General features: G+C 35.9%; 2 protein-coding genes across 3 annotated transcripts; one reads left to right on the top strand and one right to left on the bottom strand.

Moving 5' to 3' along the window:
- Positions 1 to 1,017: 1,017 nt before the first annotated feature.
- LOC144438406 (ATP-binding cassette sub-family E member 1-like) lies at positions 1,018 to 14,699 on the top strand. The gene is made up of 16 exons (XM_078127424.1): positions 1,018 to 1,142; positions 2,973 to 3,091; positions 3,523 to 3,608; positions 4,041 to 4,138; positions 5,337 to 5,454; positions 5,800 to 5,937; positions 6,371 to 6,440; positions 6,939 to 7,035; positions 8,227 to 8,316; positions 8,737 to 8,858; positions 9,292 to 9,441; positions 10,013 to 10,147; positions 10,416 to 10,585; positions 11,185 to 11,327; positions 12,364 to 12,486; positions 12,964 to 14,699. Exons 2-16 carry the CDS (start codon positions 2,983 to 2,985, stop codon positions 13,121 to 13,123), a joined length of 1,809 nt encoding a protein of 602 aa, XP_077983550.1. The 5' UTR covers positions 1,018 to 1,142; positions 2,973 to 2,982; the 3' UTR covers positions 13,124 to 14,699.
- A 522-nt stretch (positions 14,700 to 15,221) lies between these two features.
- Positions 15,222 to 22,806, bottom strand: LOC144438638 (malignant T-cell-amplified sequence 1-like). Of its 2 annotated transcripts, none has more exons than XM_078127751.1 (6): positions 22,753 to 22,806; positions 21,493 to 21,645; positions 20,612 to 20,709; positions 20,116 to 20,249; positions 19,380 to 19,447; positions 15,222 to 16,615 (listed from the first exon to the last, which is right to left on the bottom strand). In XM_078127751.1, the coding sequence occupies exons 1-6, from the start codon at positions 22,761 to 22,763 to the stop codon at positions 16,540 to 16,542; spliced, it is 540 nt and encodes a 179-aa protein (XP_077983877.1). In that variant the 5' UTR covers positions 22,764 to 22,806; the 3' UTR covers positions 15,222 to 16,539. The 2 variants fall into 2 exon arrangements, with proteins under 2 accessions (XP_077983877.1, XP_077983879.1); XM_078127753.1 differs by having other exon boundaries at positions 22,741 to 22,784.
- Between the last annotated feature and the right edge of the window lie 57 nt (positions 22,807 to 22,863).

The following is a 22,863-nucleotide window of genomic DNA, read 5'->3' as shown; positions in this document are numbered from 1 at the left end:
TGCGTTTTCTAGTTCTTTGGTCTAAAATGGGGTCTGTTTTTTTCGAGCTCAAGAGTCTAGAACGGGGCCCACTTTGCATTATTTTCGATTTTGCTTGGTCTAAAACGTGGTCTTGTCCTTTACCAAATCATAACTGCCATTAGTTGCCCCAAAATGTTGCCTCCTAAGAAAAATGTATTTAGGTCTAAACTTTCAGCTTTTAAAAATCTGTAATGGTCTAAAATGGGGCCTGGGGTTTCAAGCACTGGCCACACACCCCTACCAGAGCTGGCCACTGGTACCGCCCCCAGGTCATTGACCCTCCACCCACGATGAAGAGTCTATGATCTTACATGTAACAATAAATCTATTAGTAATGATATTCATGCACTATTAGACATCTTTGCAACAAATAAACAATATACTTGCTGTCAATGCTGTCTCATTTGAATTTTTTGGTGATAACATCTTAGCGTTAGCAAGACAAGAATCATCTAGTATGCATAAAAATGGGTTCAGTTGATGGTTTCATTGCCAATATATGAAGTTTATTGATGTCAGATATAGAAACCATTTAGAGATATTTTTGTACATTAATACAGTAAGTTTGGCAGAGCAGCATTACTGTTGTGAAGTCGCTTTGATATATTAGAGAATGTTGTGTGCTAATACCTACTTTAATTTGTTAGTTTGTGTGTCCCAGTATCTAATGGAATGTGCTGGTGTGAAGTGTCTGTAACATGTGGTGTCCGTAACAAATTGACACAAAGTACAAAATTCATTATCTCTACATATTGAAGAGTAAAGCAATTGAGACTTACTGATTAACTTAAAAGCTGTTACGGAACTTTCTATGGGTGTCCCTAGGCGCAACATTTTAAAGTGAAGCATTGATTGTGAAACAGCCGCACAAGGTGAAAAGATATTGCCAAATAAAGTTGTATCGGGTTGTCACAGCAAAATTCCTACTCGTAGTGCGCCCTCTATGTTGATTGGTTCGATTGCACCACTTCGCGCAAGATCATGCGCACACGTGTGGCAGTCGCCATTACAGGAATCCGAACGAACCAGACACGAAAGGAAGTGTCAAAGAGTCACAATTTTCTTACAATATATCGGAAACTTACGAGTGGACGAAGCTAAGACAGTTAGCTGTTCATACGGTAAGTTGTAGTTCTTGTATGACGCGAGGGTATACTCGTTTTAGGGAGCGATGTTGCCGTCCCATATTGTGTACGGCATGTGACATCGAATCGGTGACTGAACACTGCTTCCATTTCACCGTGACCCGTACATACTCCATTCATAAATGTGTTAATGGTTCACCAGATGATTCACAAGTTATAATTGTACAATTACTATGACCTCAGTAAGTATAATCTTCCTGATTAGATGTCTTCAAACTCCAATCATTTCTGGCAAGTCATTCATATAAGATGAAATTTGAAAACTTCGAGTGTAGTGAATTTGAAACTAGAAACTTGCCAAATATTCAACGATTCATTCGTAAAGTTAGCATTGAAGTTCAAGGTTATCAATAAAATTATCACATAATCAATAATTCAGAAGGTTATTCAGTGTGAACAAGCAGTACACTTTTATTTGGACAATTTCCTGTATGTCTTTGGAGACTTGACAATGAATGTGTCTAGCGTTGTCTAGACAATGACATCTCTTAGGCTCTAGGAGTCCCTGATCTCAGTGATTTATCTAAAAGTAAAGTGTATATATTGAGATGATTTACAGGGATACAGCATCACAGTTATAATGATTGCGTGCCCATTATCACAACATTGACACTTTTGAACATTTGGAACAGTGACCACTTGTTTACAACAATATTGATTAGATTTGTGCAGTGGAATCTAGCCGCATTCCTGTCCCAAGTGTAACTCTCAACGTGACTAGTATGATGTACATATCAGTCTGTCTACTATTCTACATTCTTGCTTTCAACCCTTCAAGTTAAGATTGATGTCTGCTATTGGCACCATTATAGTTGCAGACAGTCGATGTATTGATCACTGTTGCTTTGAATCCACATCTAGTATTAATACTATCAACAACTTGAATTTATCTGATTGTGTTATTTGTTATAACATCATCTCAGAATCAAATCCAGAATCACATTGAAGACTTAGTCTCATATTCAGTATCACATTAGTCTCAGATTGGGAATATGATGATGACGACGACGACGACGACGACGACGACGACGACGACGACGACGACGACGACGACGACGACGACGACAAATTAAATCAAACAAGAAAGTAGTACCATTGAAACTCCAGGGGGATGGTCCTGACTTAATGGGAGAGAGAATATCTCTGCTTTTACAGTTTTTATTTGGGAAAATTACCTAAAATAGAGAATAAGTTAAATTTGTGTATGTTTGTTGGTTGACACATATTTCCAGTAATGTACCTCGGCAAGTATCCAAAGAAGTCATTGAAACAACATTGTTTTCCTATTTATAGTCAGAACATGCAAAATTCAAAACTTGAAAGGCTTTTATGCACATCAAGACATTTGAAAATGCAAGAAGGCCAACACATGCTTCCTTTATTACTAATTATTATCGGGTATAATCATGAATTTCTGGATCTGAAACTAACATGAGACCAACATAGATTATGTATGCTGTGATTCCTTGGCCTGACATATCACCCAACTAATTTTATGTCATCTTTTCCAGTCAACAAATTACAAAATCAGGCAAATAATCATCATCAGCGAAACACTGTGAAACCAGTCAGTTTTCTTGTCATATATGGTGATTAATTTTACCAATTCTTAGATGTTTAGAGAATAAATTTGACGTTCTTGCAGAATGATTCACTTTGGAGTAGCCTTGCATATGCTTTGTGCTAGTTTCTCTGATAAGTCAACAAATGAGATTACAACAAAAATGGCGTCACACCTCAACAGGACTACAGACATGTGATTGTAAATAATGACCTGTTGCATTGTTTTTTACTACTGTATTCAAGGGACAGCAAGATGTCTTCTCAAGATAAACTTACACGTATTGCTATTGTCAGTTCTGACAAGTGTAAACCCAAGAGATGTCGGCAAGAATGCAAGAAATCGTGTCCTGTCGTCAGAATGGGTAAGTCTAATCTACAGATGAAAACTCATAGTGTATCTTATCAAAGGCGAGACTGATTTTTGCTGTGTTTCTTTATGCTTGGGGGACCCAGAACAGACATTGGTGAAATTCTGGATCCACTTTACCATAAAGTACTAGTAGTTTACCCAAAGTAAAATCAGACTCACTTTGTTCCTCTTTTAGATAGGTTTGCTTTATTAGCTCCATAAATATTATTGATAAATGACCATTTACAAAATAACAGTTTAACTTAGTAGTGAAATGAGAATTATTTGTGGTCATGTTGAAAGTTGAAAAAGTTGAAAAGTTAAAAAGAGGAGTCTATTCTCTTAAGCTGTATGATTGTTAGTTTTTCTGGACTACTTTGACTCTAAAATGTTTGACAATTTAGTGTTCAACAAGAAGTTATAACACTATTTTCATTTATGTAGGTAAACTTTGTATTGAAGTAACGGCTGCAGATAAAATAGCCTTCATATCGGAAGAATTGTGCATTGGTTGTGGTATATGTGCCAAGGTAAGACAGCCTATTTCATTGGTTGTTTGGAATGTCATCATAAGTCAGGTTATTTCATTGGCTGTGTGGAATATTAAATTCATTATAAGTCAGTTTATGTGATTGGTTGTTTGGAATGAGCAAGAATAAGAGAGATTGTTCTATTGGTTGAGGTACATATGCCAATGGGAGACATATCAATATATTCAGTTGTTTATGATATGTGTGAAGAGTCATTTCATTGGTCGTGATGAATGTGCCAAGTAAGACAAAAAATCTCATTGGTTGTGATGTCTAAATATAAGACAGATAATTTCATTGGTTGTACCAGTAGTTGTGTCAAGATAGTATGGATTAAATGATTGGTTGTGTTATAACTGATCATTTCTCATATTGCACTCAACAATATCCCGTCTGACTCTAACTTGTCGTAACTATTTGTTTTTCCATCAGAAATGTCCATTTGAAGCCATTTCAATCATCAACCTGCCTAGTAATTTAGAGAAGGACACCACACATCGATACAGTGCCAATTCTTTCAAACTTCATAGGTAAGTCAGTCAAATGTCGCCTCACTCCAGGAGTCAAACACATTGAAGGGGAACACTGCTCCAGGAATAAAAGGTATTTTCATAAACTTTGGGTCCTGGAGAGTCAGTTCATGATTTTACAACACATAAATTTTGAAACACTAAATTGAATCTTGTTTCATATTCATTGCTCTATAACTGTCTTGAGACTGATCCAGTGTTGCCTCACCGGAATCACTACCGATACATGTGTATTACATGAACAATAGGTATTCCTGACTCCTACGTGCTTATTATCCCCAATTAAAAATCATGAATATTTATCGTTCATCTAATGTATATGCATGTATGCTAACTCAGATGAGGCAATGTTGAACCATTGCTAAGGATTATGAAGGTGAAAGAGATTTGAGTTTGGTGTTTCATGACAATTGCACAACATTGATGGGGTGTTTATGTGAATGCCTGTATTTCGTGGAGTGGCATCCCCTCTAAGAATAGGAGGGATACATTATTTCCCTGGGCTAGCTCCAGTCAAAGCCCACAAAAAGTATGAATGGGGTGATTATGTGAATGCTGTATTTCATGGAGTGGCATCCCCTCTAAGAATAGGAGGGATACATTATTTCCCTGGGCTAGCTCCAGTCAAAGCCCACAAAAAGTATGAACTTTGACATCATGCAAATAAGAAAAAGTCAATGCAATGGTCAGATCTTTGGCTAGCAAGAACTTGTATAGTGACTCACTGCAATGAAGTGTGTCATAGTTTGTCAACAAAAAGCACTTCATAGCACGAGCATAGTGAATGACCACTGAACTTGGAACATTGATATAATGGCAGTCTAGCCATGCAATATATAGAAAATATTACTCTGGTATTTGAGCTTTTGGTTTTCTAAGATAGACACAAAGTAAAACTATTGTCGCAACATGTTGATATACAACAGTGGTAAGCTATTAAATGATTGAATGGCCAGTGGTTTAATTACAGTCTCAGTAGGGAGTTCAAGTTCCATGAACTTGCAGTGTAGTGTTTTGGGACTTCCAATGTTTACACTATCTTGATCACAGGGTGATTAGAATCACACAACAGAGGGACCACTATCACCCACTTGTGTAATCTACCACATTGAAGAACAATAGATTTAGTTTGCATCTATCTTTGAAAACCCAAAGGCTGGTTTACCAGTGTCGTATCTGATGAGACTGTTGTTTACAGGCTTCCAATGCCAAGGCCAGGTGAAGTCCTAGGTTTGGTTGGGACAAATGGTATAGGAAAATCAACAGCACTGAAAATCTTGGCTGGAAAACAAAAACCAAACCTTGGAAAATTCAATGTGAGTCAAAAGTATTCTTTTTGTTTTTTCTAAACCTTATCAGGTTGATGATATATTCTTTTACCCTTTTAAGTACACTAACCCCCTAACTTGACAGATATTGAATCAATTCATACATGTAGCATGACATGAGTATGCTATTTTACAGGAACCCCCTAACTTGACAGATATTGAATCAATTCATACATGTAGCATAACACATTGTTAATGTCATGAGTAGGAACCATGCAACTGGACAATAAAATTTGATCTTCCCTAGAGGCACACTTTCAGTTATTTTTTTGCTATACTGGCTTCTCTACCATGACAATAATTACATCTTTCCTTGATACTGTCAATTTTCAGGAACCCCCAGACTGGAAGGAAATCCTGACACATTTCCGAGGTTCAGAACTGCAGAATTATTTTATCAAGATTTTAGAAGATGATTTAAAAGCCATTATCAAACCCCAGTATGTTGACCAAATACCAAAAGCTGTCAAGGTAAGCAAACAGAAACTACAAGTTTTACCATGGTGGAAAGTTCAAGAACTTTGATAGCATTAATACTCAAAATTACTAAATCAGAAGTTTTTTTATAAATTTTTATCATTACATGATCCTCATTGTTTTAGTAACCAATTCCTTAATTGGCCTTCATTTAGGGAGGGAGACCTGTGAATCTATTTGAGGTCCTAATATTATTATTATTATTATTATTATTATTATTACCACCTCGGGGAAAGAAAATACACATCAGGAACAATTCACAGTATCTACCAGTTGGCATGTTACATGTAACTCAGCTGGTTACAGCAATCTGACTAATGTTTAGGGGACGTTGGTTCAATTCCTACATGTGTCACTTTTCTTTCCTCATTTATTACAAATATACAAACACTACTAAATTCGTCTTTCTTGTAATGGCTGTTTTCAGGGTAAAGTTCAGGATCTCTTAAATAGAAAAGATGAAACGAACTCACAAGATTCAGTGTGTGAACAGCTAGGTGAGTAAATCGTTCACGTATGCCTAAATAAGATGATGTAGTTTTCACTTGGAAATGAAAGGATTGAGAGTTACTTGTACTTACAATGACATTTCATAATGGGGATTCATTCACAGAATGTCAATGCAGCAAACAAACACTTCCACGGTTGGCTGCCTTCATCAGTGTATCCACCCCATTCCACATAATTATGACCATAGGACTAGTACTACCAGTTGAACATTACGAAATGACTATCCAAAACCCAAAATGTATGAAAATGCCAATATTTCCTTCCTCGAGTGGCATTCCCCAGCACAATTACTATTGCTTTAATACGTTATACTTTTAGAACTACATGTATGTACTTGCATGTACTCACAACAAAGTTTAACAAACATATTTCGGCACCATTGGCATTACTTTTTTTTAATCACAACTATTTGCATAAACAAGAATATAGCAGGACATAGTGTAGATGCAACCAGTTTTTACTCCAAATTTTTTTAACTTTCACAGATTTACTTCATTTGCGTGGTCATAATGTTGAAGATTTATCTGGCGGGGAGCTTCAACGGTTTGCGTGTGCTGTTGTATGTATTCAGAATGCTGACATGTAAGGAGACAAATCATTACTATGTCTTTCAATATTTCTATACATCATAGAATATTTTTTTGCAGGAATGTGAACAAGTCACAGACAAAAAGATTTTGGATGTTGATAGCAAGTGAATGCTGATAGTGGGTGAATGCTCATAACGAGTGAATGCTCATAACAAGTGACAGTCGATTTTCCAATTTCAAGATGTTTGTGTTGTAGTTGTTACGTTTTGGCTTTCATAGACTTTGGTATATTTGAAGTAACATTTTTATGATGAAGTGATGGAAAGACTTTTGACATGTTGACCCGTCTTAATTTAGTAGTGATTTGATAGAAGAAAGACTAAACACTATCAATAACAGAGATAGATTTTACTGTTAAACCCAGGATATGGTCTGGTGACAACCATCCCCTGAGTAGCACATACAACCCTCCCCCTCCCCCTCCCCCTTCAAAAATATGGAATTATATGGGGAGACACGTGATGCATCTTGGAACCAGCAACAGGTCTATTAAGTGGCACAAGCTGAATTTATAAGCTTTTACTCCAGTGAAAATACTTAAATAAAACATTATTCAAGAACATTGTTAATATTGATGCATGTCTTCTATAACATTGCTATTGTCTTCTGTCATTGTTAGAACAGTCGATTGCATAATAGGGAGTTCCTGAACATTTTTTATACGTATCGTAAATTACATCATTGGATTTTTATGAGTTACATCTTCATACCAGGTTTGAGTTCAGTTAATTGTAAGTGATGGCTAAGTGTGCTTCAGTAAATACAATACTGTGAGTACCTTTTAAATATGTAGCAAAAACTACGCCCAATCATGTGTAAACTCACAGCTTGTGCCCCTTTAAAGGTAGTATATCACATGTAAACTCACAGCTTGTGCCCCTTTAAAGGTAGTATCTCGTGTAAACTCACAGCTTGTGCCCCTTTAAAGGTAGTATCTCGTGTAAACTCACAGCTTGTGCCCCTTTAAAGGTAGTATCTCGTGTAAACTCACAGCTTGTGCCCCTTCAAAGGTAGTATCTCGTGTAAACTCACAGCTTGTGCCCCTTTAAAGGTAGTTCCCACAATGATAAATCATTCAGTCTATGTATGTACGGTTAACCTCAGTGACATGTGACAATGACAAAGTTGGTCTGCAGAAAACACAGAACACGGTTCTGATAATATTTCACATTTCTGATTTCAGTTTTATGTTTGATGAGCCATCCAGTTACCTAGATGTCAAACAGAGATTGAAATGTGCAGTTCAAGTCAGAAGACTTGTAGCTTCAGATAAGTAAGTACAATTCTGTGACCTTTAAACTTTGCACTTTGACATTACAAACTTATCAATGATGTAATCTCCTTGATACATCCTAAACTAGCATTGACAGCATACATATAAGTCACATTGGAATTCATGTAAAGGTTCCTGGTCTTCATCTAAGACACCCTAGGTTACCAAAAAATCAACTAAACAGGCGTTGAAAATACACCCTAGGTCATTGGTTATTGATAGGTCATGTGTGTTCCTTTTACCACTGTAGGGGCCTGTCAAGTACAACTTTACCTTGAATGCTTCAGTGTTACTTTGAATAACGCATAGAATATGAAATTTATAAATTTGATCATGCAAATAAGTCACTTGTTGCTTAAATTGATGAGAGGTACAAACAGAGCTGACATTCCTGTTTTCTCTTTTCTATTTTTTTTTCAGTTATGTGATAGTAGTGGAGCATGATTTGAGTGTATTAGATTATTTATCTGACTTCATATGTTGTTTGTACGGAGTACCTGGTGCCTATGGTGTTGTTACTATGCCGTTCTCTGTAAGGGAGGGTAAGTCATCTCTTGATATTGTAAAGGTGACACTTCTTAAAGATCAAAGATTCTTAGTAACCAATGGTACCCAGTTTTATTCTACCAACCTTAGTAAAATAATGTACATCTGCCAAAAAAACAACTTTTATTTATGAAACAGATTCAGTTATGAAAAGGGGCTGAGGTAGACTGATAGATCTGTCATTGTGGACGGCTTTTCTCATCCCTTTCTACTGATGATAAAGGTATTCCTTACATTTAATTTTGCAGTCCAGGGCTGGGGGGTGTTACACTACTTGTAAGAAAAATTTAGATTTTCTTATTCTCACTTCTTTACACCATTGCCCTGTACAAGTGAAGTCTGTATTCGTATGCAACTTTCTGATAGTAAAATAACATTTGTGTACAATTTCAGTGAGCAATAGTCTGCACAGTTTATGGTTTATTGCAGGTATCAATATATTCTTGGATGGATTTGTTCCAACTGAGAACCTTCGTTTCCGTGAAACATCACTCATCTTCAAAGTGGCTGAAACAGCTGAGGAGGAAGAAGTTAAGAAGATGTTACGTTACAAATACCCTGACATGCAGAAAACACTAGGTAAAATATGAACAATGATTTTGGTAGAATCAAATACCCTGACATGCAGAAAACACTAGGTAAAATATGAACGATGATTTTGGTAGAATCCCTTTCATCAAATATACTGACATGCAGAAAACACTTGCAAAAACATCAGAACTGTGATTTCGATGTGGTTCTCAAAACCCCTTAAAGAATTAATGATATGCCAAACAAGTGTACACATGAGACACTGTGAATAGATAAATTTTGGATCTAAACTTTCTGTAGCTATTAAAGTAGTGAAACAATGTTTGCATTATTAAAAGGATCAGCATAAAATTGGCACGCCTTCACTGGTAAATGTTTAGTAACTACATGTATTAAAGGCAGATTTATTTGTTGTCGATCAGTAAATTAACTAACTACAAAAACAACATGGATCAAAAAAAATTGTTTATCAGCCAAAATAAATTAAAGTAAAAAATGTGAAAGTTAGTATATCTGTTCAAATTGTGGTATATACATTCATAGTATATAATGCATTTGATACAAAGTAACAAATCCCGGCTATTTTAACACTGACTCTGTTAACTTTTCATATCGTCAGGTTCTTTCCATTTGGACATCAAGAGTGGAGAATTCACCGATTCTGAAATCCTGGTGATGTTGGGTGAAAATGGCACTGGAAAAACCACTTTCATAAGAATGTTGGCTGGAAGACTTTCTCCAGATGAGGGATCAGGTTTGTAAGCTCACACATCAAAACATGAGAAAGAGAAAAAGTATGTTCTATATTGTAGGACAAAATTGCTGGCCACAAGACAGTGTGTACTTACAACTGCCGACATTAGACCGTGAATGGACAGAACCTGTTACAAACAGGGAAAGTAAACAACTGAATTGGATTAATAACACTTGGCACAGCAGCATTGTCGTGTGTAAGGCTTTTCTGTAATAATTAAGTCTTGTAGAATTGCTGCCAAAAATTCTTTATTATAAATTTCTTTCAGATGATGTTCCACAGTTAAATATCAGTTACAAGCCGCAGAAAATCAGCCCTAAGTCACAGGGAACTGTTAGAATGTTACTTCACAGCAAGATACGAGATTCCTACATTCATCCACAGTTTATATCGGATGTCATCAAACCACTTCTGATCGAACAAATCTATGATCAAGAGGTGAGAAATCATGCAAACTTTCACTTGTCGCCCCTTTTCCGTGCTCTTTTAAAAGTGCAACCTTCTCATAGTGGACAATAGGGTTAAACCACTGCATAGGGGTGAAAGGATGTTAAACACCATGATTTGTGTACATCTTGATGATCTTCATTGTTTGTTAAGGTTGGAAGTGGGTGAAATCTATGCAAGGTCACCATGTTTTACTGGGGTTCGCAACCAAATTTATGGTACAATGTATGGAAATCTACGTAAGTTTTACAAAGATATCTGCTACAGTGTTACCTCAGTTCACAAACATTAGCAAAAACATGACCTAATAGAAATGCAAATGTCTTTATACAAGGAAAGAAATCACCTGTAAATTGATTTCAAAGGCCAAGCAAAGGGAGGTCAAAAGAGGAGGGATCTGGAGAATTTGGAAAACAGTGGGCAGGACTGAGAATGCATAAATAAAATAGTCGTCCAACTTTTAAATCTCAAAACTTCTAGATGTATACAAGGGAATGGTCATTGCTATCAAATGAAGGGGTTCATGGATTACCACCATCAGTCAGTCCAGTTGTTCTTTAATTGAGTGTCAATTGTTTAAACATTTTTAGGTCCAGAATCTGTCTGGTGGTGAGTTGCAGCGTGTGGCTTTGACACTGTGTTTGGGTAAACCTGCAGATGTGTATCTTATAGATGAACCATCAGCTTACTTGGACTCCGAGCAACGTCTTGTTGCTGCCAAGGTTATAAAACGGTAGGTATTACCCTGGTACTAGTTGAGCCTTCGGTTTTCTAAGATAGACACAGACAAACTATTGTCACAACATGTACAACAGTGAGAAGCTATTGAATTGACGTTGGTTTAATTATAGTCTCAGTAGGGAGGCGTCTCTGAAAACTAGTCTGTTTAGAGTTCCATGAACTTACAGTGCTGTTTTGGGACTTCCAATGTTTACACTATGTTGATGATTAGAATCACACAACAGAGTAACTGCTATCATCCACTTGATAATCTACCACATGACAGAACAATAGATTTAGTTTGCGTGTATCTCAGTAAACCGAAGGCTGGATTAACAGTGTTGTATTTTGAAGTCTCATTATCCTTCAGTGAAAAGCCTGATAGAGCATTGAGAGTTGTTGTATATTAATTTGTTGCAAATGGTTGTCACAAATCGTGAAATGTATGTATTGTGTAAACTACCCGATTCCATAATCGAACTTGTAAGATTACAGCATATTCAAGGATGACATCAAACGAAAATAATTTGTTCATATAGTAGAATATAGATGTATGTAGACGTATTTAGTTGGTAAAACCTTCGTCCAGTTGCTGAATAGGCTTTGATGAGATTTAGTGTGCAAGTAGAAGAAACTAGTAAACATGTACATTTTGAATGTTTGGTGTATTATGTACATGTATTGTTCATGGCAATTGTTTTCAAGTGCATGTATATAAGTGTCTTAGTGTCGTTCTGTGTGTGTGTGTGTGTGTGTGTGTGTGTCTCTCTCTCTCTCTCTCTCTCTCTCTCTCTCTCTCTCTCTCTCTCTCTCTCTCTCTCTCTCTCTCTCTCTCTCTCTCTCTCTCTCTCTCTCTCTCTCTCTCTCTCTCTCTCTCTCTCTCTCTCTCTCTCTCTCTCTCTCTCTCTCTCTCTCTCTCTATGTGCATGCATTTACATACTGTTCTGTGTATGTGTGATAAATTATGTACAGATTTCAGCATAACAGTATACATGTATATAAATCCAGCACGATAGATGGACTTCATGATAAATTGTCCTCATATACAGGTTCATCTTACATGCCAAGAAGACTGGTTTTGTGGTGGAACATGACTTTATTATGGCTACATATTTGGCAGACAGGGTCATAGTGTTTGAAGGCAATCCCTCCGTTGACACAAAAGCTAACACGTAAGTACAACCAATGTCTTTCCTGTAACTCATAATGACACTTCAGTGTAGAGTACAGTTGTTTTATATCCCTGAACTCACTTCAGTACCAGATTGGGGGGATGGGGGTGGAGGTGGGGGTGGTAAAAGGTACTAACTAACTGGTTGTTTTCAGCAAATTGAATTCCAAGGGATTGTCAATATGTTAAGAATGAAAATTTGAATTCCAAGGGATTGTCAATATCATGTTTTGAATGAAAATTTGAATTCAAAGTAGTCAATATCATGTTTTGAATGAAAATTTGAATTCAAGGTAGTCAGTATCATGTTTTGAATGAAAATTTGAATTCAAGGTAGTCAATATCATGTTTTCAATGAAAATTTGAATTCAAAGTAGTCAATATCATGTTTTGAATGAAAATTTGAATTCCAAGGTATTGTCTATATAATGTTATTTCAAGTGAAACTTACAGTAGTTCTGTATTTGTATTATTCTAGGCCACAAACACTATTGTCTGGTATGAACAAATTCCTGCAGAGTCTGGCAATCACATTCAGGAGAGATCCACACAACTTCAGACCCCGTATCAACAAACTGCACTCGGTCAAAGACTCCGAGCAGAAAAAGAGCGGCCAGTATTTCTTCTTGGAAGATTAAACCACCAGCATACGTATCCTTATCCAGTTCTTGGATAGGCGAACCTATTGATTTATAAGAGGTCTTTTAGACATCGTCTGTGCAGGCAGTAGGGACATTTCATTGTGCGTCTCCATATTTGAACATTTCATCAGCCCTCGTTGTATCTTTACGATGTTGTAGCATCACAAGATGACAAGATCACTCAAACATTGAATTAGAGGTGGAATTTTTTTTTTTTTTTTTGTCATTGTTATCATTGAAGATGATTTCTTGCAGTATTTTTTTGTACATTGTTCCTAACATACAGACACATACCATACCATACAATGTGTCATCATCAACTGTATGGATGTTTGAAAGTTGTCTAGGTAAACTTGGGGAAAACCAGCCCTTGTATTGTGATTATAAGGAAAACACTATTGAAACTTCACTATATAGAGACTGTAGTACGCAGGAACCTCATGACTAAGTTAGCACAGAACTAACATTAGAGGCCAGACAAGCCTAAAGTCAGAATGAAATCTATGAATCTAATATAAAGAACATTGTGTAATTTATGCATGGATGGATGGATGACATCACTGTAGGTATGCAAATATGGTGACTGGTGAAATATTTGTATTGTTGCATGACTGCAAAACAATATATACTGAGGGAGGGGGGACAGTGTGCCCTCTAGTGGTAGCCAAATTTTGTTGTTGTGAGTCAAAATGACAAAAACTGGCATTTCTTGTGAGTCACCACATATTAAGAGATAGGGGAACACCAAATTTGGTGTCACTAGAAACTGTGTGCGTCAAATTGGCTTAGAGGGTACACTGGAGGGGAGGAGTGGGGGTTCAGTTGCAAACATGAATAGAAACCACAGAACGAAATCCTCATATTAGTTTTCAGAACGGTGTACAAATGACATGAACAGAAAAAAATGAAATGAAATTGATGAAGGAACCAATATTGTAATATAATGTAATCAATAAAATCAAATTGTTTACCAGTGCTTATCAAATTTTATTGCCAAATTCAAACAGGATGTCTTATTTCTGATGGAATTTCTTCATAAATGTGAATGTTAATATTTCATTTGACAGACCCCATTTTTAAATTTTTCAAAAAACTTATTTTGGGAGCACTTTTTCACGAAAATACGAACTGAAATATTTTCAGTTGCACACATCACGAAATAGGCATTCGATGGATAACTGTACATAGGAAAGATGTAGCAAACAAACAAACATGCAGATCATATCTGGTAGTCCTTGGGATTCATTTTCATAAAAGTGTGTAATCAAATCATGTTTAAGTGAAAAAGTGTATGATAGAATAAATTGAAAGAATGTCACACCCCCAGACATCTGGAGAAAGATGTCACCCTCCCCAGAAAGTCTGTAGAAGGAATGACACTCACCCCTCAGAACTAAATTCTGCAAGAGATCATTTTCTTTATTTTTAGTGTCATAATTGTGATTTTGTTGTAGAATCAAAGTCTTTTATGTGAATTTTTCAATTGATCTGTGTATCATAGAAAGTTCTGATGTACGCAAGAAATGTTGACAAAAACCCTACAGTGTATTTTACAAGTACCCTGAAATAAAAACCCAATGAAATCATTCAATGTGTCAACTTTTTGTCAGTTTTGTGATACGTATATATCCAGGAGTTGTGTCCTTCATGGATGGGCAAGTTAACGCCAAGTTGTATTTCCAACTAATATGACATCTGTCGGTGATGACTTGATGTTCATTTATAGTTTATCTGCAAGTCCATTTCCATGGATGGGGTGAGACAAGTTAGCACCAAGTTGTATTTCCTACTAATACCACAGCTTCTCTTGTGGTGATGACGTGACAGTGTTCATTTTACAACTGTATCCTGTGATGGCCACCCCTGTACCTCATCTTTTATTTTCACATATACACCCACATTTACATTCAGACCAGCTCAGTGATCAGTTGTCAGGGCAACATAGTATTAAATAAAGATAATATTTTCTTTTCAGCATCCGTGTGAATACTAACTCTTCTACAGTAATTTACAGGCAGAGAATTGTAACATTTCTATGTGCATTTTTAATATTCAAATTTCATACAATACAGAGTTTTGTACATAAATACATAGCCAAGTTCTTGTACGATATTGAGAAAAAAAAAGGTCTGTTTCTGACAAAAATGACACCTATTTTCCATAGCCTAGAAGTTCAACAATGTTACATGCATAACAGAAGATTACCATGCGTTAATCAGATACCACTATGGTAAATTTTAGTAGAGAAATTCCTATTACTACAAATGTGTGATATGATATGACATCACAGGAAAACTAAAATTTAAATATTTGTCCCACTGAATGGAGTGTCATAGAAGTAAAAAGAAATACCCACTTCAGTGTTCCAACATCACTGTGACATCATGGAGTAAAACAAGTATTTTGTTGCATGATATATGAGAGAAATACATATAGTTGAATTCTATGGCAAGGGGATGGACATCATGTGAGTAAAGAAAAACAAACTATTTTGTGGTATGACATCACAAGAGATGTACACCATCAGATTCTATGGGGAGGGGGGACTATGAGTAAAGAAATACATACTTATGTGGTATGATGAGATATACACTCAGATTCTACGGGGGAGGGGGGGGGCAACTATGAGTAAACAAATACACACTTTTGTGGTATGTCAAGAGACAGATTCTGTGAGTGGGGTTGGAAACTACGAGTAAAGAAATACAAACTATCAGCATGACATCACACAAGGCAACATATGCAAATTTATCACTACCCTTGTGTAGATTGGCATTACATGATGGGAAATACATAGACTACATATTAAGTTTTCTCACAACATGCAAGCCTTTCTAAGACATCAGCTCACTAGACTCTTCAAATTGCTAAAGACCTCTTGAATTATCACACCCTATTAATTCTTAAATTCACTTCTGTAACACAACCACCCACCCCCACTCTTAAATTAATTGGGTTATATTTCAAGTATGTAGTACACTGCACCCCACATGACCATAAATTGCCACCATCCATCTTCAAATTTTCTGACCAAACAGAATCAAATCCTTATAAATGTCACCACTTCTGAGCAGTTTTATAAATATTTAATATATTGGCACAACTACCTTTTAAATTTTAGCCAATAACAAATCAGCATAGGGGGTAATACATTGACTGCCATTAGCCATGTGAGGGCGTGCTACACACAAAAAACAGCTGTGTTCATTCAAGTGTTTCTTACGGAATTAAAAACCCTGGTTTAAATACAAGATACTCTTAAGTACAGAAATGATTGTTCCATCAAACTACACCATGACCAGACATACTCTTAACTAAGACTGGTGTGTAGTGATGTTCCAGAATTGGTGTGAGGAGAATAGAGATATGCACAGATACTTCTGACGGGTTACGTTGTTGATGATATACAATAATTATGCCTTGACATGCCATAGACCATCATTCAGATAATGAATTGTCTCCACACCAATACCTTTGTTAATTTCTTTACTGTAGAAGAAACAGATCGAGAAAAATAATAAAAATATGCAATGGTTTGTTTCGATTGATGAAATTGGAGATGAGATAGACTGGGAAGAGCATTGGCCAAATCACTGTTATACATGTATTGCATTGTACTGTGCAATATTGCATTGTGTTGTATTTTATTGTACAGTATTGTATCTCATTGTACTGCATTGTACTGCATGTATTGTGCGATATTGTATTGTATTGTATTGAATTGAATTGTATTGATATAAAATGTTATGGAAACTTATAGAAATGAATTGTCCATATGTATTGAAGATCCCAAACGTTTTTGGCACACTCTCCGTAGACTTACTATTTCTAAACCACATATACCTTGTATACAACCCGAGGCTTGGTACAAATATTTTAGTAGTCTCTACAAAGAGCAAAGTGATAATGTTCCTTTCCATATGTCAGAAGAATATACACATCTATTTCAGTCAGCTGTTGATGATGTTATACCAGCAGCAGTCGAGGATATAGATTATGATATACTTAATTGTCCAATAACAGATGAAGAAATACTTGCTAGTATCTCAAGTCTTAAAAATGGGAAGTCAGCTGGTCCAGACAACATCTTGGGAGAATTTTTTAAATCATCACCACAAGTTTTACTTCCATATCTGAAAGCTTTATTCAATAGAATTATGGATACGGGTATTTTTCCAACAGAGTGGGCAAAAGCGGTAATTGTTCCAATTCATAAAAAGGGTGCCACCAATGTACCAGACAATTACAGAGGAATCTCATTGTTAAGTATCTTCAGTAAAATATTCACAGGTATCCTCAACCGTAGACTTACATTTTGGGCAGATGCTTTCACAAAGATTGACGAAGCCCAGGCTGGTTTTAGGAGAGGTTACTCAACAGTTGACAACATTTTCATCTTACAGTCCATAATCCAAAAATACTTGACATTGAATAAGGGAAAATTTTATTGCGTTTTTGTTGACTTTTCAAAAGCATTTGACACTGTGGAACGACAACGACTTTGGTATATTCTTTTAAAGGGTGGCGTCAAGGGAAAAATGTTCCGCATACTTCATAGTATGTACTGTGGTGTCAAATCGTGTGTGAGAACTGACAAGGGAAAAACCGAGTATTTCGAGTGTCCGATTGGAGTGAGACAAGGTTGCATGCTTAGCCCTTTCCTCTTTTCATTTTTCATCAACGAGCTAGTAAGGGAAGTGCAACGTACTGGCCAAAGGGGGGTTCAACTTGCACCTGACCTAATAGAAATTTTATGCTTGTTATTTGCTGACGACATTGTTATGTTTTCTGACAGTATCTTTGGTCTGCAGAATTTATTACACACTTTGAGTAACTATTGTGAAAGGTGGAACATGAAAGTAAATCTGTCAAAGACGAAAGTAATGGTTTTTAAAAACGGCGGATGTATATCGAAAAAAGAAAAATGGTTTTTCAGAGGGCAGAGACTTGATGTTGTATCGTATTACAAGTATTTAGGGGTTCTTTTCTCCTGTCATTTGAAGTGGTCTTATGCGACAAAAATACTTTCACAACAAGGTAGAAAATCATTTATGTACATGTGGCGTAAGTGTGGAAAAGTAGGAACATTGTCATGTAAAACATTCTTTAAAATTTTTGACACTTTCATTGTACCAATTTTAACATATGGTTCTGAAATCTGGGGTTTCCAGAGTTATGTATTATTGGAAAGGGTGCAGCTGTTGGCATGTAGAATGTTTCTTGGCGTATCAAAAAGTGCCCCGAACTGCGCTGTACTAGGGGATTGTGGAAGATACCCTATTTATTTGTTAACAGCAAAAAGATGTATCAAATACTGGGCGAAACTTTTAAACATGCCAAGTCAAAGATATCCCAGGAAATGTTACGACATGCTCCTTCAGATAGAGAACTCTGGTGTACGTACTAGGGGTACTTGGGTTAGAGAAATTAAAAGTTTACTAGAAATCTGTAACCTGAAAGATGTTTGGAATGCGCAACATGTTGAAAACATTGATTTATTTGTAAATACTTTTGTAAGTAGATTTAAAATATTTTTATTTTTGAAATGGCAGAGTGATGTATCAACTTTTGATAAACTTTTACATTACAGAAATTTTAAATTGTCATTACACCGTGAAAAGTACTTGTCTGAAATCAAGTTTGGCCAACATCGCATGATGGTTGCACGCTTTAGGTGTTCAGCACATTGGCTACAAATTGAATTGGGGAGGAGAAATAATGTACACCGTGATGACAGAATATGTACTCTCTGTGACCTTCATGAGGTCGAGGACGAATTTCATTTCCTACTTAAATGTGCATTTTTCAATCAATACCGGAATAAGTACATACCACATTACTTTTACTCTCCTCCTTCCTATACAAAATTCATTGAAATCATGCGTTCTGAAGACAGTGATACAATCCAAAAACTTGCTCTTTTTCTTTATCATGCACTATCTTTGAGAAAAGAAGCAAACACTATTTGCTGAGATTGTGACGTTTTTGTCTGACTATGTACTAATTTTCTTTGTATTTTGGGCCGATGGCCATTAAGTACAATAAAGTGACCAGAATGAATGATATAAAATGTTATCATCTCATGGAAAGATGTTAACATTGCCAACTTGAAATTTTGAAACCAACACAGAAAGGTGAAGACTGTTCAGCATGCACATAAAAATGGTTTGTATCAAGTGTACAAAGTCATGTATAAATAACACTTGATATTGTAACATTGTCCAATTTATATCAGGCATACATGTATACTTACATATCATTTGTTGATTTCTTCATAACTCCTACTGCTAGTGCATGTTCTTTACCTTCAGCCATAATTGCCTGAGTATAATGGTCAAGGAACTTCAACGACTGTGTGAAATATTATCTACGTTTCTAAAGGGCTCACTGCTTGCAAACCATACACTCTAATTGGAAAGGACCCAAAAGTTAAACCATTTTTTGGGACTCCAAGGATTTAAGCATCTGCTTCAAGTTGAAAACACTTTGAGTACCAATAGTTAAGGCTATGTTTAGAGTATGTTATATATGGAATCATTATATGAAATTTAACCCTTCATGTACGTTTTTCTTTCTCTGACTAAAATTGAAATTATATGTGCAGATGTGTTTAGTTTTGTGTTTTTAATTCAACAACAGGTCCTGCATCTTTCTGTCACAGATTATTCATTTTCTTCCATATTTTGTATCTTTATATTTAACCCACCCCCATGTAGGAGCAGCTTTGTCAAGATGTAACTAATATTCAAAATCATCCAAAAAGGAAATGCACATGCATGTACTTATGTTTTGATGATTAAAGTTACCATGGTGATGATAACTACAAGGTCAAATACAAGTTACCATGGTGATAACTACATGTATAGGAAAAATACAAATTACCACAGTGACGATAACTGTAAGGATAAATACAGGTTATCACATGCATGTACATGTACTTATGTTTTGATGATTAAAAGTTACCATGGTGATGATATCTATAAGGATACAACTGCTGTGTCTTTTTCTGCTGGTATAAGCGTAGCCCCAGCTGAAGTCAAGCCAGGACACATAACATTGGCACCACTTAGTATAAAACGTATTGCACCTCTGTCTACTCTTTGTTGAGGTAAAATAATAGGATCTGAAAACAAAACCATAATTACAAGTTTTACATGTGTACCAGTGATTATTTGCATGCAGTATCGAAAGCACTAACTGTATATGTAGGATGCTATTTTCGTAAATTTCGGTTCTGGAGATTCGTTACACCAAAAAAACACTGAGTTGAATCTTGTTCCTTCTTTAGTTTTCAGTGGAGGTCCTTGAAATGGACATGCATTGTCTTCATGGTAGTCAGCAGAAATGAATATGTAATAGCAGAATATTATTACTTATTACATATTCATGACTCCTAAGTGTTTGTTACCTTCAAATTTATGGAATATATTGAAATATTAACCATGTATGTCTGTTTTCAAGACAGTGAATATTTACCAAACTTACATTTGTGTAGAAGTTTAAGTGAAGGGAAGTAAGGCCCATCTCTTTGTCTAAAGAACAACACTTCATTTCCAACGCAATACACTTCTATGTGTTCATGGCTGTTGATAAAAAGTGAAACAAGACATTGTTATGGGAAGCTTGAATCATTCATTAGAAATGAGGAGATTCATAGCCCCCCCCCCCCCCCCACACACACACCCACTTCTCCCCCTCCCTCATCGCCCCCCCCCCTTCCCTTCCATTATAAAACATACAGACACACACTTTCCTATGTTTATCCACTTTATTATGTCCATTACAACCTCAGCTCCTGGTAATTTTTTGTCTGCCTGTCTGCCTGTATTGTGTGTATTGTGTGTATTGTATGTATGTATGTATGTATGTATGTATGTATGTTTATATGTATGTATGTATGTATGTATGTATGTATGTATGTATGTATGTATGTATGTATGTATGTATGTGTGTATGTGTGTGTGTGTGTGTGTGTATGTATGTATGTATGTTATTGTATGTATGTATGTATGTATGTATGTATGTATGTATGTATGTAATGTATGTATGTATGTATGTATGTATGTATGTATGTATGTATGTATGTATGTATGTATGTATGTATGTATGTATGTATGTATGTATGTATGTATGTATGTATGTATGTATGTATGTATGTATGTATGTATGTATGTATGTATGTATGTATGTATGTATGTATGTATGTATGTATGTATGTATGTATGTATGTATGTATGTATGTATGTATGTATGTACATACGTACGTACGTACTTTTGTGTGTGCATATTACATCACATCAGCTATGCCTTGACTCAAAACAAAATTCAAATACACATAATTTGACTATTCAGAAAGTGTAACTTACCATTTGATGAGTTTAAGAGTCTCTTTTTTTGGCAATATCTGTGTAATGTATGGTTCTATGTTTGGATACATGTCCACTAGTTTGTGTTTCAAGTGTTTCTGAATGGAAGACTTCAATGGTGTCACTCCGGAGACATGCTCCTGGGGGTCAAATCTACAAAAAAGAAAGTACAATGAAATGATATCAGTTATATGATAACCCTCATACCAGTAGTCTTGATCATAACTAAAATGAAGAATATGTAGATAGAGATCGAAATAACTTATTTCAACATAGACACTGGAGAGCCAGAATGTTTTTTATTTTATTCTGTGTGTTACTTGACTCAGTGGCAGTACATATAATACATCAAATCTACCAATTCCCGCGAACCAGAGCTTTCTTCTGCGAGACTGCGAAATATCAAGACAATGTGTCTTGACAGTGTGTCTTGGACAGTGCTGTGGTTTATGACAATGAATTTGCCAGAATTGACAGATATTTTATCACGGTTCCCCATCAAATTATCATACAAGGTATGGAAATCTTTTCAATTTTATCAGATTTCCCACCCCACCCTCAGTTGTTGATGAAAATAACTTAAAGTTACAGAAATTCTGTAAGGATTAAAACATGTACATGTACTGTTGTCCAACTCGTTCACTATTTTTGATGACAGCGAATGAGTACAGAAGAGTTGCAAATTCAGTCACTCTAAGACATTCTGCTGACATCATTGCACGCCACTATATATATATAAGTTTATATTGTCTTGTTTGGATAATTAAGAGCTACCGATCACTTAAACAGACCTGCTTGCAGAATCACGTGTAAGAGACGACAGACACCATCAAGTCCTGCCTCATTCAATCTGTAAGCAGGACAACTATTCCATAGCCAATCCTTCAACATTCAAACGAAATATTCATTCAACAAACATATAAACAAACATATATCCTTACACCAACCAACAAATAAACCAATGGGTCAATCAAAAAATTAGCCGCCCAATCCTGGAATGAAACATATAAGTTTTCGTAGATGTATATGTATTGCTGTTCGTATAGAACAATTCACTACCTTGAATGACCTGCGACACATTCATCAATATGTCACTCGATTGATGCCAGACGTCAGCGGTTATCATGTCTAGCAGTTGAAAAATAAACATTCCAATTCACCAAAACGCTTGTCACAAAATCGCAATTCAATACAGTATAAATTGACACATTTTGCTCGAAAATCAAACGCAAATTGTTCAACTCGTACCGGCATACTTACTTCTTAAACATTTTGTTGTGTTTTCCTCGTGGGTTGCAACATGAACTGATGGACGTACCTTTTTTCGGTAGACAGAGACAGTCGCAAATCGTCGCAATACTAATAGGTTCA

Source organism: Glandiceps talaboti, chromosome 8 (assembly GCF_964340395.1).
Source record: "Glandiceps talaboti chromosome 8, keGlaTala1.1, whole genome shotgun sequence".
Lineage (NCBI taxonomy): Eukaryota > Metazoa > Hemichordata > Enteropneusta > Spengelidae > Glandiceps > Glandiceps talaboti.
This window is presented reverse-complemented; position numbering and strand designations above follow the sequence as displayed.